The sequence below is a fragment of the Maniola jurtina genome, chromosome 22 (genome assembly GCF_905333055.1).
Source record: "Maniola jurtina chromosome 22, ilManJurt1.1, whole genome shotgun sequence".
Classification (NCBI taxonomy): domain Eukaryota; kingdom Metazoa; phylum Arthropoda; class Insecta; order Lepidoptera; family Nymphalidae; genus Maniola; species Maniola jurtina.
This window is the reverse complement of record NC_060050.1, coordinates 11153220-11166041: the sequence shown is the minus strand read 5'-3', so window position 1 is coordinate 11166041 and position 12822 is coordinate 11153220. Positions and strand designations below refer to the sequence as shown.

Sequence of the window (12822 nt, the reverse complement as noted above, 5' to 3'; positions counted from 1 at the left end):
CACACACCGCGCGCTGCCGCGCCGCGTTCAAACCGATTAGGGGATATGGATTTATAAAACTGCCATACCTCTTTCAGGTTATGTTATAACGTCGGGGGTGTTATAAATATTTAATTTACACTTGTTTCTTTTTGAGGTAAGGAACTCTAAACAATTGCAAATCACACAAATGCACAGACAATAAAAACTTATTCTGCGAAGATTAACTTCATAAATTCCAAATGAGCTGCAGATGGCAGACCAATTCCAAAATGGCCGCTGCGGAGATTTCAATTCAGAATTCATTCCTCTTTATTTATTCACGATGTCACTCCGTTCTTAGTTTGAGCTCTGGAGACATTTTGACGATTCAGGACGGTTTCATTTAATCATTTTAATCCTATTTTCCGTGATACTGTTTAATTTTATGAATTTAGAATAGGTACCTACTACCTATGTATTCGTATGATGTATTTGTATGATTAAGTATGTATTTGTAATATTTATGTACCTACCTATCTAAATAATATAACAAGTCATAATAAAAAAATTTAAAACATGACTGTCCTGACAAAAAACGAACTAAGTACGTACCCAAGGTACGTACCTACATAAAAATAAATATTTCACATTCGAAAATTACGGTACCGTATTGTATTTTTTTTTTTTCAAAAAATTATAGCCAATATCAATGATGTAATAAATTTGGATGTATCATCCATGGTCAAAGTTTATTTTATTTTATTCTATAAGCAAGCACTTGACCACAATCACACCTGATGGAAAGTGATGATGTGGCCCAAGATGGGACGCGTTTACCTAGAAGATGCCTATTCATTCTTGGTTTAAAGTTACCCGGATTATAATTGATTGGAAACACAGATCGCGGAAGGGTATTCCAAACCTAGCATATTATTGTAAATTGTACATTTGAAAAGAGCAACCGCCGAGTTTCTTGCTGGTTCTTCTCGGTAGGAACAGCATTCCGAACCAGTAGTAGATTATTTTGACGATTCGAAAGCACTTGTAAAAGTTTACTTGAATAAAAATGATTTGATTTGATTTGATTTGATTTGGTATAAGTATGGTGGATACATAATATAAATGAACCCTGACAACATTACACTCCTTTTTTGTGAGCAGTCGTGTAAAAATCGAGACGAGACAAAAGGTGTTAGTACCATTATTACCTAACGAACTGCAGATTTCGTCATAATTCCGAAATGGCCGCATCGAGAGATTTCAATTTTATCCAAAATTCATTATCTTGCTCTTTACTTAATCACGACGTCAAGTTTCTTGCTCTTTGACCCGGCAGCGCTTGAAGCGCTTAAATGATTAATGCAAATTGATTACTTGACTAGGTTCTAATGGTGTCGTTGCCTTCATCTTAACGCCGATTTAAGTTTATCTTTTCTTAGCGGATGTCTACGTCATAATAGCAATCCACATGCCAAAAAGCCCGATCCGTCCAGTAGTTTAAGTTATGCGTTTATAGATCAGTCAGTCAGTCTGGTTTTTTTTAATATAATTATTTAGATTCATTCTCTTGCTGTTTACTTAATCACGACGTCAAGTTTCTTGAATAATATAACTTGATTACTTGGCTAGGTTCTAAAATTTTGATTAATAAAGTGTTGTTGCTTCATTTAGGGTTCCGTATTTATGTATTCTTATAACACCCCCGACAACTGAAGGTTACAGTAACTAGAAAAGAGCTGATAACTTTCAAACGGCCGAACCGATTTTCCTGGATTATAGCTAAGAACACTCTCGATCAAGCCACCTTTCAAACAAAAAAAAAAAAAAAAAAATTAAAATCGGTTGATTAGTTTAGGAGATACGATACCACACACAGATACACACGTCAAACTTATAAAACCCCTCTTTTTGGGTCGGGGGTTAATAAAACTGCTCCGTTGGCGGTAGTTACATCAAAATGAGTAATACCCCGCCACTTGAAAGCGGAACGTTATTTGTAACGTTAATAGTTCGTGTAGTTTCGATCCCACCTATTTTTACTATACGCGTGTTTAGGGTTCCCACAATATGAGTTTTTTTTTAATTAATTTGACATTTGGTGTGGTGGGAGGCTTGGGCCGGAGTCAGTTACCACCTCACCTGCAAAACCGTTCCGCCAAGCGTTCCGGTACGATGCCGTGTAGAAACCAGTCGGGGATATGGGTTTAACTGCCTTACCTCTTCCAAGTTAGCCCTCTTCCATCATTAATAGATCAGTCAGTCTAGAATAGATTTTTTTATTCAAATAGACTTTTAGTCAGTCAGTCAGCTTTCCTTAAGTATATATATTTAGAAGAAGATGAGCCTAATAAAAGCAAATTGCTTCTTCACACAAACGCACACCCACACACACACTTAAATTACCGTCAGTAAGATCTATATCACAGACACATTTATTATATCCTTATATTATGTAAAACTCAAAAAAAAAACTACCTGTGTTCGTTAGAATCTTTGAAACCATCCAACCTGTTTGATTAGAAAGGCAATAATGCGAAGATGGTTTAGAGGGTTTTTTTCGCAGTAGCACGTGCTTGTGATTTGCAAGTATTCTTATAAGATGTTAGTGGGTATTTGACAGTTTCCCTGTGTTTATCCACGAATATTGGCTTCATCATTTACCTATGCTACCTGTCCCTAAAATCTAAATCAAAGGTAAATAAGTCAAGTGTCAACCCTACTTGCACCCTTTGTACGGCTGTCGGAGTGATTGATGCCTCGTTCGCACAAATGTATCTGTTACGTCAAAAACTACCGAACTTGTTGTGGAATAGCTACTTTATTCCGGGAATAAAGATGTTTATTTAGGATCTGTACACATGGTGTAGCCACTTAGGCCTAGTTTACCTAAAAAAATAAGTTGTACACATAATTACTATTCTCTACTTACTTAATTATCCATATTTAATATTATAAATGCGAAAGTATGTATGTCTGTCTGTCCGTCTGCCTGTCTGTCTGTGTGCTACGTTTTCACGGCTCAACCGCTGAACCGATTTTTATGTTTGGTACATCGCGCAGACGGACATAGGATACTTTTTATCCCGGAAAATCAAAGAGTTCCAACGGGATTCTTAAAAGTCTACTCATTTAACCGATTTATATGAAACTAGCCGATGCCCGCGACTTCGCCCGCGTGAATTTAGGTTTTTTGAAATCCCGTGGGAACTCTTTGATTTTCCAGGATAAAAAGTAGCCTATGTGCTAATCCAGGATATTATCTATCTCCATTCTGAATTTCAGCCAAATCCGTCCAGTGGTTTTTGCGTAAAGGAGTAACAAACATACACACACACACACACACACACATACAAACTTTCGCCTTTATAATATGTATTAGTGTGATTTGGTACAGAGGTAGCTTACGCCCCGGAAATTGACTTCGGCCACTTTTTATCCCGGAAAAGCCAATAGTTCCCACGGGATTTTTATAAAACCTAAATCCACGCGGACGGAGTCGCGGGTATCATTTAGTTCCTAATAGATTTAAGTCTCTAATCATGTATCTCTAATCAAGGAATGCTTAAAATGCATTGCGTTAATGAACAATTTCTTAGTACATTTATGAGCTTAGGTTAAACTACTTATTAGTCACAAGTGTAAATTAAAAATTTATAACACCCCCGACGATCCAAAGTATTTGAGTTTTCCAAAACATCATTTTCAAATAAATAATTATGTATTTAGGCAACGTCCATCTTGACAGCTTGACATTTGTCAATTGACATAATATTATGAACCTAACGGTTATCTAACCTTCTTTTCTACAAGAAAACTAGAAAAGAGCTTATAACTCTTAAACGGCTGAACCAATTTTTTTAGATTATAGCTAAGAACACTCTCGATCAAGCCACCTTTCAAACAAAAAAAACTAAATTAAAATCGGTTCATTCGTTTAGGCGCTTCGATGCCACAGACAGATACACAGATACACAGATACACAGACACACAGATACACACGTCAAACTTATAACACCCCTCTTTTTGGGTCGGGGGTTAAAAACATATACCTATGCTAGATACTTCAACTGAGTAGCTCATTGGCACTTAGTAATGAGAAAAATTTGGCCAAGTGCGAGTTGGACTCGCACACGAAGGGTTCCGTTCCATCGCACAAGAAATAACACTTTTCATTTTTTTTCATTTTGAATTCTTTATTATTTGTTGTTAGCGGCAATAAAAGCACACTTTTTGTGGAAATGTCATCTCTCTACCTATTACGGTTCACGAGATACAGCCCTCTAATGGACGGACGAACGGACGGACAGAGTCTTAGGCTGAAATCTATAAAGCGCACTTTGACTTTGCTCTGACTTAAGATTGAGTTAAAACAAGACAGATTTATGTGAGAGATATAGCTCTGTCTCGTTTTAACTCTGTCTTAAGTCTAAGCAAAGGCAGAGCGCGCTCTATAGATCTCATCCTTAGTAATAGGGTCCCGTAAGCTCCCTCCGGGTACGGAACCCAGTAAAAACTGAAGTAGGTACCTCCTCTAAGTTCGCAGAGCAGTGTGAAGTTGCCCCCTTCTTCTAAAGGTCCGACCACACCGGCCACGTCGCGACCTGCCTCGTCGTACAGCAGCAGTTGGTGAGGAGGTACTGTGGAACAAGAGAATACTTTAAATACCAAAAACTGTACATAAAAATAAATAAAAATCTGTTTTAAAATGTACACCTATGATACCCCACTTGGTATCTAGGTACTTGTCTATATTCTTCGAAAATTTTCGAAAATTGAAAATATATTTGTACGTGAATACATTTCGATTTTTTTATGATGTAATCACAAATTCACGGGGTTTAGATTGATTTTCCTTTGCTTGTGCTATAATACCTACATACATGCCAAATTTCATGATTCTAGGACAACGGCACGTACTCTATAGCTATAAGTTTACGTGACAGATACGACAGACAGACAACAAAGTGACGAAGTGATCCTGTAAGGGTTCCTTTTTCCTTTTGAGGTACGGAACCCTAAAAGCCACAACGGCAATTACGCCCTTATTCGTAGGATACGACAAGACATTAGGTATTATGTTTGATGATTTTTGTCGTCTCACTGTATGTACTTATATTTACTTAGGCTATGGTCTCACTTTGTATTCTGCAAGGTCTTTGTTTTGCCCCTGTACGCAAAGTTCGCGATATTATCAGCGATATTGTTTCGATTTTATCGCGGTCTGCGGCGGCGCGGTAATCTATACGCTATTACCGCCACATGAATATTCTGAGGTTCGCGGTGGGGGTCAAATTACCCTAAATTACCCGTTAAAATATGTAACGAAAACGAGCTCGTGAAAATTTTACCCCAGAGCCACGGGTTTAGGAAAAACGCGAATTGCGACGCGTCAACACTTAAAGCTGGGACACACCAAACGCGTATGCAGCACGTAAGCGTAGACGTAGCGCGTACCATGACGTTGTAATGTATGGAACTGTATGAGATTAATGATTACAACATCATGGTACGCGCTACGTCTACGCTTACATGTTGCATACGCGTTTGGTGTGTCCCAGCTTTAATAGTAGGTAGGTATACAATAAAGGTACAGTGTGCTGATTATGAGATTTGACATCTTACTAACTTGGACAGAATTCGCACACAGAAGGCTTACTTATCAAAGACGTGTACATAAATAGTGACTCCTCTTGTCTGTTACAGCACAAAACTCCTTGTTTTGCCCCTGTATGCAAAGTTCGCGATATTATCAGCTATATTGTTTCGATTTTATCGCGGTCTGCGGCGGCGCGGTAATCTATACGCTATTACCGCCACATGAATATTCTGAGGTTCGCGGTGGGGGTCAAATTACCCTAAATTACCCGTTAAAATATGTAACGAAAACGAGCTCGTGAAAATTTTACCCCAGAGCCACGGGTTTAGGCAAAACGCGAATTGCGACGCGTCAACACTTAAAGCTGGGACACACCAAACGCGTATGCAGCACGTAAGCGTAGACGTAGCGCGTACCATGACGTTGTAATGTATGGAACTGTGTGAGATTAATGATTATAACATCATGGTACGCGCTCCGTCTACGCTTACGTGCTGCATACACGTTTGGTGTGTCCCAGCTTTAATAGTAGGTAGGTATACAATAAAGGTACAGTGTGCTGATTATGAGATTTGACATCTTACTAACTTGGACAGAATTCGCACACAGAAGGCTTACTTATCAAAGACGTGTACATAAATAGTGACTCCTCTTGTCTGTTACAGCACAAAACTCCTTGTTTTGCCCCTGTATGCAAAGTTCGCGATATTATCAGCTATATTGTTTCGATTTTATCGCGGTCTGCGGCGGCGCGGTAATCTATACGCTATTACCGCCACATGAATATTCTGAGGTTCGCGGTGGGGGTCAAATTACCCTAAATTACCCGTTAAAATATGTAACGAAAACGAGCTCGTGAAAATTTTACCCCAGAGCCACGGGTTTAGGCTAAACGCGAAATGGGACGCGGCATCACAGGATACCCCTAATTAAGTAGAACAACATCTTATCACTCCGAATCCACGTAGTCTTTCCTACCCCCAGAGTATTTTTAAGGTTCCGTACCTCAAAAGGAAAATGAACCCTTATAGGATCACTTGGTAGACTCTCTGTCTGTCTGTCCGTCTGTCGTGTCTGTCATGAAAACCTATACGGTACTTTCCGTTGACCTAGAATCATGAAATTAGGTTCGGTAGGTAGGTCTTATAGCACAAGTAAAGGCAAAAATCCAAAAACCGTAAATTTGTGGTTACATCGCAAAAATTAGTATTTTCAAATTTCAAAAAAGATAATTATACTAAAAGGGGTATCATAATATGAAATGGCTTTACCTGTACATTATAAAACAGTTTTTTATTCATTTTTACGCATAATAGTCTTTGATTTATCGTGCAAAATGTAGAAAATACTCGAGTACGGAAGCCTCGATGCGCGAGTCTGCCTCGCACTTGGCCGGTTTTTGTAAAGCGCGAGGCCAGAAGCTCGCAACAATAAAATGCAATTCAGCTCGCACATCGCTGCAGCCTAAAATTTAATAAACACTCCTCTTTCTATCGCGTACCTATATCTTATTTCTGGGTTTAGTCATATCTAGGTCAGTTTTTATCCCAAAACAACCGGCTATTTTTATTGCTCTTGCGATCGCTTGAAAAACTAAGCCGCGGCCCTAGGAAGAATATATTAGGCTTTATTATGTGGCAAGATATATTTGTATTTTTCTGATATTTCTAATGAGTTTTTGAAGGAACATGGCAGAAGTGGATAATTACTTTGTATTTGAAGGTTTTCTATCCATTATTATTTCCTTACAAGTGTAAATTAAAAATTAGTGTAATTCTCCGACTAGTGAAGGTTACAGTAGCTAGAAAAGAGCTGATAACTTTCAAACGGCTGAACCGATTTTCTTGGATTATAACTAAGAACACTCTCGATCGAGCCACCTTTCAAACAAAAAAAACTAAATAAAAATCGGTTCATTAGTTTAGGAGCTACGATGCCACAGACAGATACACAGATACACACGTCAAACTTATAACACCCTTCTTTTTGGTTCGGGGGTTAAAAAAGCTCTATAAAGTACTAAGTCTCATCATCTTCATTTTCATTGCCGCCTGAAGTACGGGTCTCCTCTCAGAATGAGAAGGGTTTAGGCCATAGTCCAACACGGTGGCAAAGTACGGTTTGCAGACTTTGAGTACTTCTAGACCTTATACCATTTATACCTACATAATTTTCTCGCAATCATCAATCAAACGTGAAAGTAAGTGATATTAAATTGCTTAGAGCCAAACTTAAAACGCACATAACTCCGAAAAGTTAGAAGTTTGTGCCGGGGATAGAACCCCGGAATAGAAGGTCAAAACCCGAGTTCATTCGAAAGCGTTAGTATAAGTTACTCTTCTCTTCTTCTCTCTAGTTCTATTAGGTTCAATTATACTAGGATTCCACGGATTCGGATCGGAGGAATGCATAACAACCCTTAGATTGTTTAAAATAGCTCTTCTATAGTATTAAGTTACTTCAATGGTCTACTATACTTACATGAATAAAAGTAAAACCAAATTATAACTGAAGCGTGAATTTAGAGGCATAATAAATACTCATTTATGCTAATTCCTTTCCCCAACACAAAGCGTTGCCTTGAAATGTATTGAAGTGTTAAATTAATACTTAGCTACTAAGTTCAAGGGTAAGAAAACATCAAACATTAAGACCAATATCTCACTAGGACACCATGGCGGCGACACCGGTCGCACCACCATGGTGTCTTGACCTACGAAAAGAAAAACATCCGAGCAGACACCGTAGTGAGAAAAATCACCTCACATCAACAGTGTGGATGTGCGAATGACATTGTCACGCACGAGAAGTATACGATAGGGACGTCCTTGGTAGCACAATTGATGGTCGAGGGACTGAGACGCCAAATAATTCTATACATTACTAGTGGTTGCGCTACCAGTGAGAAATTCCGGCCACCACGCCCCCACCAAATTGGATGTGCAATCAAGTGGACACCAGATAAGGATCTCTTATCGAACTCAGCTGTATACAGTTTCTTGGTATGACAACTGGATGCGCCGCCACTGGTGTCGTAGTGAAATACTGCCCTTTATTCGAAATTCGCTTGTTTAGTGAGTGGTTCGACGATTAATCGGCCGACAAGTTGAGTAGTGTGTGGAAACCTAATGTAACATGCCAGACTTTGAAGTCCTTGCAGTTAAGTCATGTGAGTAATTACCAATGGTCGTGAGTTCAAATCCTAATCAAGGATCCCTAAAGTTCCACTGATGAGTTTCTCAAAGGTGAGAGAATCTTCTTCACGTACTATTGCATCAACTTCACTTACTACCAAAGTAACTGACATGAATCCAAAAAAACATTCAAGCTGTAGTGGTAATAGACAGGTCTTGTCTGCCCCAGAACTGATTGCCACTGGGAAGATAAGTTCTTGACTGGAAACCGCAGTGTGGAAAGACCTCCAGCTCTAACATGACGGACCAACGACCTGGGGAGTTGGTAGAAGGGCATGACTGAAGACTCTGTGGTGGCGAGCTGTCTAAAAGATGTATGCCCAGTACGGAACGCATGCAGGCTACAGATGGAGAAAAAATTCTTACATACAACCGTTGAGGAAATGTACCCCTGTTAATAGCTACATAATAATTCAACAACTTCAATGCGCACAACATTGAATCTAAGACAAGTGTAAATTAAACACCCCCGACAAGTGAAGGTTACAGTAACTAGAAAAGAGCTGATAACTTTCAAACGGCTGAACCGATTTTCTTAGATTATAGCTAAAAATACTCTCGATCAAGCCACCTTTCAAACAAAGAACTAAATTAAAATCGGTTCATTAGTTTAGGAGCTACGATGCCACAGACAGATACACAGGTACACAGATACACACGTCAAACTTATAACACCCCTCGTTTTGGGTCGGGGGTTAAAAAAGATCTTAAGGGCCTAGACAGAGCGATTTGCATCCGTCTATTATCTGTGCAAAACCGGTGTAGTCTTCATATCAAAACAATGTATTTGTAATGTAAACTTTTTCAATCTGGAAGATTCTTTTTGAAATCTTGAAGATTTGGTATTCCACTCACCCACAACGTTGAGCCGTATCTGAAAGTTCCTGGTAGGTGAGTTCTTGAAGTCCACCCTGCACCTGTAGACGCCCTCATCATCCAGCTGGACGGCATCCACGGTCAGGGACGAGGGCCTGGACATCGTCACGAAGTACGCCCGTCTCCCGAAGGCGAGGGGATCTGACCAGTGGAGGGCCTTGTTGAAACTGCGACCACGGACGTCGAAGCTGTGGAAGAGAAAACCAGATTTAATTTGTGAAGTATTTTTGACGTGACAACGTCTTATAATTCGATAGAGCCGGCTGCACGCACGAAAAAACATGACTCATGCGGCGTTACCTCGCTCTGAGGCGTTCCACGTAAGGCTTGAAGTGCAAGCGAGAGCGCGGAACGAGCGACAAAGAAGCACAATCGGCCTTTGTTGTCACGTTCAACTATCGTCAGTAAACCGACTTTACAGACAACCAATTTTTTTACTTTTTAGGGTTCCGCACCTCAAAGGAAAAACGGAATCCTTATAGGATCACTTTGTTGTTTGTTTGTCTGCCTGTCTGTCCGTCCGTCAGCCCGTCGTGTCTGTAAAAACCTATAGGATACTTCCCGTTAACCTAGAATCATAAAAGAAACGTAGGTAGGTATAGCACAAGCAGGAGGGGAGCAGGAAAACGCGCGCTCGATTAAAGAACGCCATAATATTATTTGCGCGGACAAAACTCCGAAGAAATTCCGCGTGCATTTTTCTCGCGGAATTCCACTAGATTTGTTCTGACTTGTATATCTCTTAAGCTCCCGGATTGCTAACCCGCGGTTTATAATAAAGCAATTAGACCGCTTAAGAAAATAGGAACCGAAGCGCGGGGCCAAAATATCTCTAAGCGATTTAATTAATATGAAGCGCCTAAACCCCCGGTTCAGTATTATACGGTACATTGTATATTGTATAATACGTTTCTGTATAATTGTGCTTCGGTAGAGTTAATGGCTTCGTAGCGTAATGAAGGAAGAGCAAATAGAGCATACGCAGTACTTGGCTCGATATTAAGGCGTGTAGAGATTAATGCAGGGCCGTGTATTATTTACTATTTGGCAAATAAAGTCCATAATAAGATAACTATACCAAGTGGCATATCATATGAAAGGGCTTTATCTGTACATTCTGAAAAGATTTTTATGCATTATAGTTTTTGATTTATCATGCAAAATGACGGAAAAAATATTTGAGTGCGGAACCCTCGGTGCGCAAGTCTGACTCGCACTTGACCGTTTTTTTTTTGTTTTTCGCTAATTGACGTTATCCGAAAAAATCTACGCGAGACTTTACCAGGAAATCGCCGAGTTTGTATTTGATGTCAATACTTTGGTACACAAGTGAGTCAAAAATGAATTTTATTTTATCTTGTTTGGAACATTTGTTTACCCAATCAGGTTGTGTGCCGTCGAGTTTTGAAAATTAAGTAAATAAGTCTTGAATAATATTCGTTTATTCACTTTGGGGGTTTTGCTCGTTGATTTTTTGCGCAGTAATTTTTTTCCTGTTTGTCTTCATAAATGATGGTAAATATACCTACGCTTTGAACTTTTTTAAGGTTTCGTACTCGAATGGCGTCTGTCTGTAAGCGGGTTGTATCTCATGAACAGTAATAAACGTGAACTCGTAGAAAGTTCAAATTTTCAGAGTGTGTATAACGTGTATAAAAAACCGGCCAAGTGCGAGTCAGACTCGCGCACCAAGGGTTCCTTACTCGGGTATTTTTTTCGACATTTTGCACGATAAATCAAAAACCATTATGTGTAAAAATAAATAAAAATCTGTTTTAGAATGTACAGATAAAGCCCTTTCATATGATATCCCACTTGGTATAGTTATTTTACTTTGAAAATTGAAACACGTTTTAATTTTTTTTAATGATGTAACCACAGATTCGCGGTTTTCAGATTTATTCCTGTACTTGTGCTATAAGACCTACCTACCTGCAAAATCTCATGATTCTAGGTCAACGGGAAGTACCCTATAGGTTTCTTGACAGACACGACACGACGGACAGACAGACAGACAACGAAGTGATCCTATAAGGGTTCCGGTAGGTAACCCGAAAAAACTATTTAACTAATATAAAAGGCAAGTAAGTATCTAGAACCAGAGTTCCCGCGTGAATATCTCCAAATCAATGAATGTCTTCAGACAGTTAGCGCTGCGCTGTAGTAGGACTACCTCAGCACTTTTATAAGCAAAACAGAATCTGTAATAGAACGACTGCGCCGATCTACATTAAAATGTTTAAGAGGGCTCTCTCCGTCACTCGTTTCCACTCGTTTCTTACAATCGTAGTTCCAATTTCATTTCAATATTAAGCAACCTAAGTCCATGAAATTTTGCAGACATATTCTAGAAACTAATATCTATGTCTGTGGTTTTCCAGATTTCTGTTAAAATATTCGGTTTCAAAGTTACGCGGTCATAAAATTTTCATACAAATCTTGGAGCCCCTATAATTTTAAAACTACATATTTTTAGAAAAATCTAAAACACCACAGACACAAATATTAGTTTCTAGAATATGTCTGCAAAATTTCATGGACTTTGGTTGCTTAATATTCAAATGAAATTGGAACTACGATTGTATGAAACGAGTGGAAACGAGTGACGGAGAGAGCCCTGTTAAGATATCTTGCATTTCTTTTATTTATCTCGTCTGTGTCAATTAGACATCATTAAAAAAACGTAGGCACTAATTTTGACTTTGAAGTGGAGTTACTGTCGGTTGTACTTAACTGTGAAGTGGTGGAGGAAGGTAACATAGAAGCAATGCGATGTTAACCATCACAGCGAAGCAGGAACTAATTGACGTCACCTACCTACTAATGAAAATTTGATGAGATCTCTTTGTTCCAAGGTTCAGACCTTGAGACCTATCCATACTTATATTATAAATGCAATAGTGTGTCCGTCCGTCTGTCTGTCTGTCTGTCTGCTACGTTTTCACGGCCCAACCGCTGAACCGATTTTAATGAAATTTGGTACAGACATGGGATACATCCCGGGGAAGGACATAGGCTACTTTTTATCTCGGAAAATCAAAAAGTTCCTGCAGGATTTAAAAAAACCGAAATCCACGCGGGCGAAGCCGTGGGCATCTTCTAGTTTAATATATCTTAGTTTAAGTAGAGGAATTATTAGTTCTTGAAATAGTTTTAGGCGCAACTTGAAGTCTTGATCTCGTTTTTGCGACGTCT

The 12822-nt window shown here is 39.1% G+C and overlaps 1 protein-coding gene across 1 annotated transcript in view; it reads right to left on the bottom strand.

Moving 5' to 3' along the window:
- The window catches only part of LOC123877016 (hemicentin-2-like), a 125442-nt gene that overhangs the window by 39760 nt on the left and 72860 nt on the right, over window positions 1-12822 (bottom strand). Inside the window, exons 4-5 of the mRNA XM_045923504.1 lie at window positions 9607-9815; window positions 4488-4598 (exon numbers count right to left, since the gene is read on the bottom strand). Of these exons, the coding sequence (XP_045779460.1) occupies window positions 4488-4598; window positions 9607-9815 (320 nt within the window). The remainder of the gene's footprint in view (window positions 1-4487; window positions 4599-9606; window positions 9816-12822) is intronic.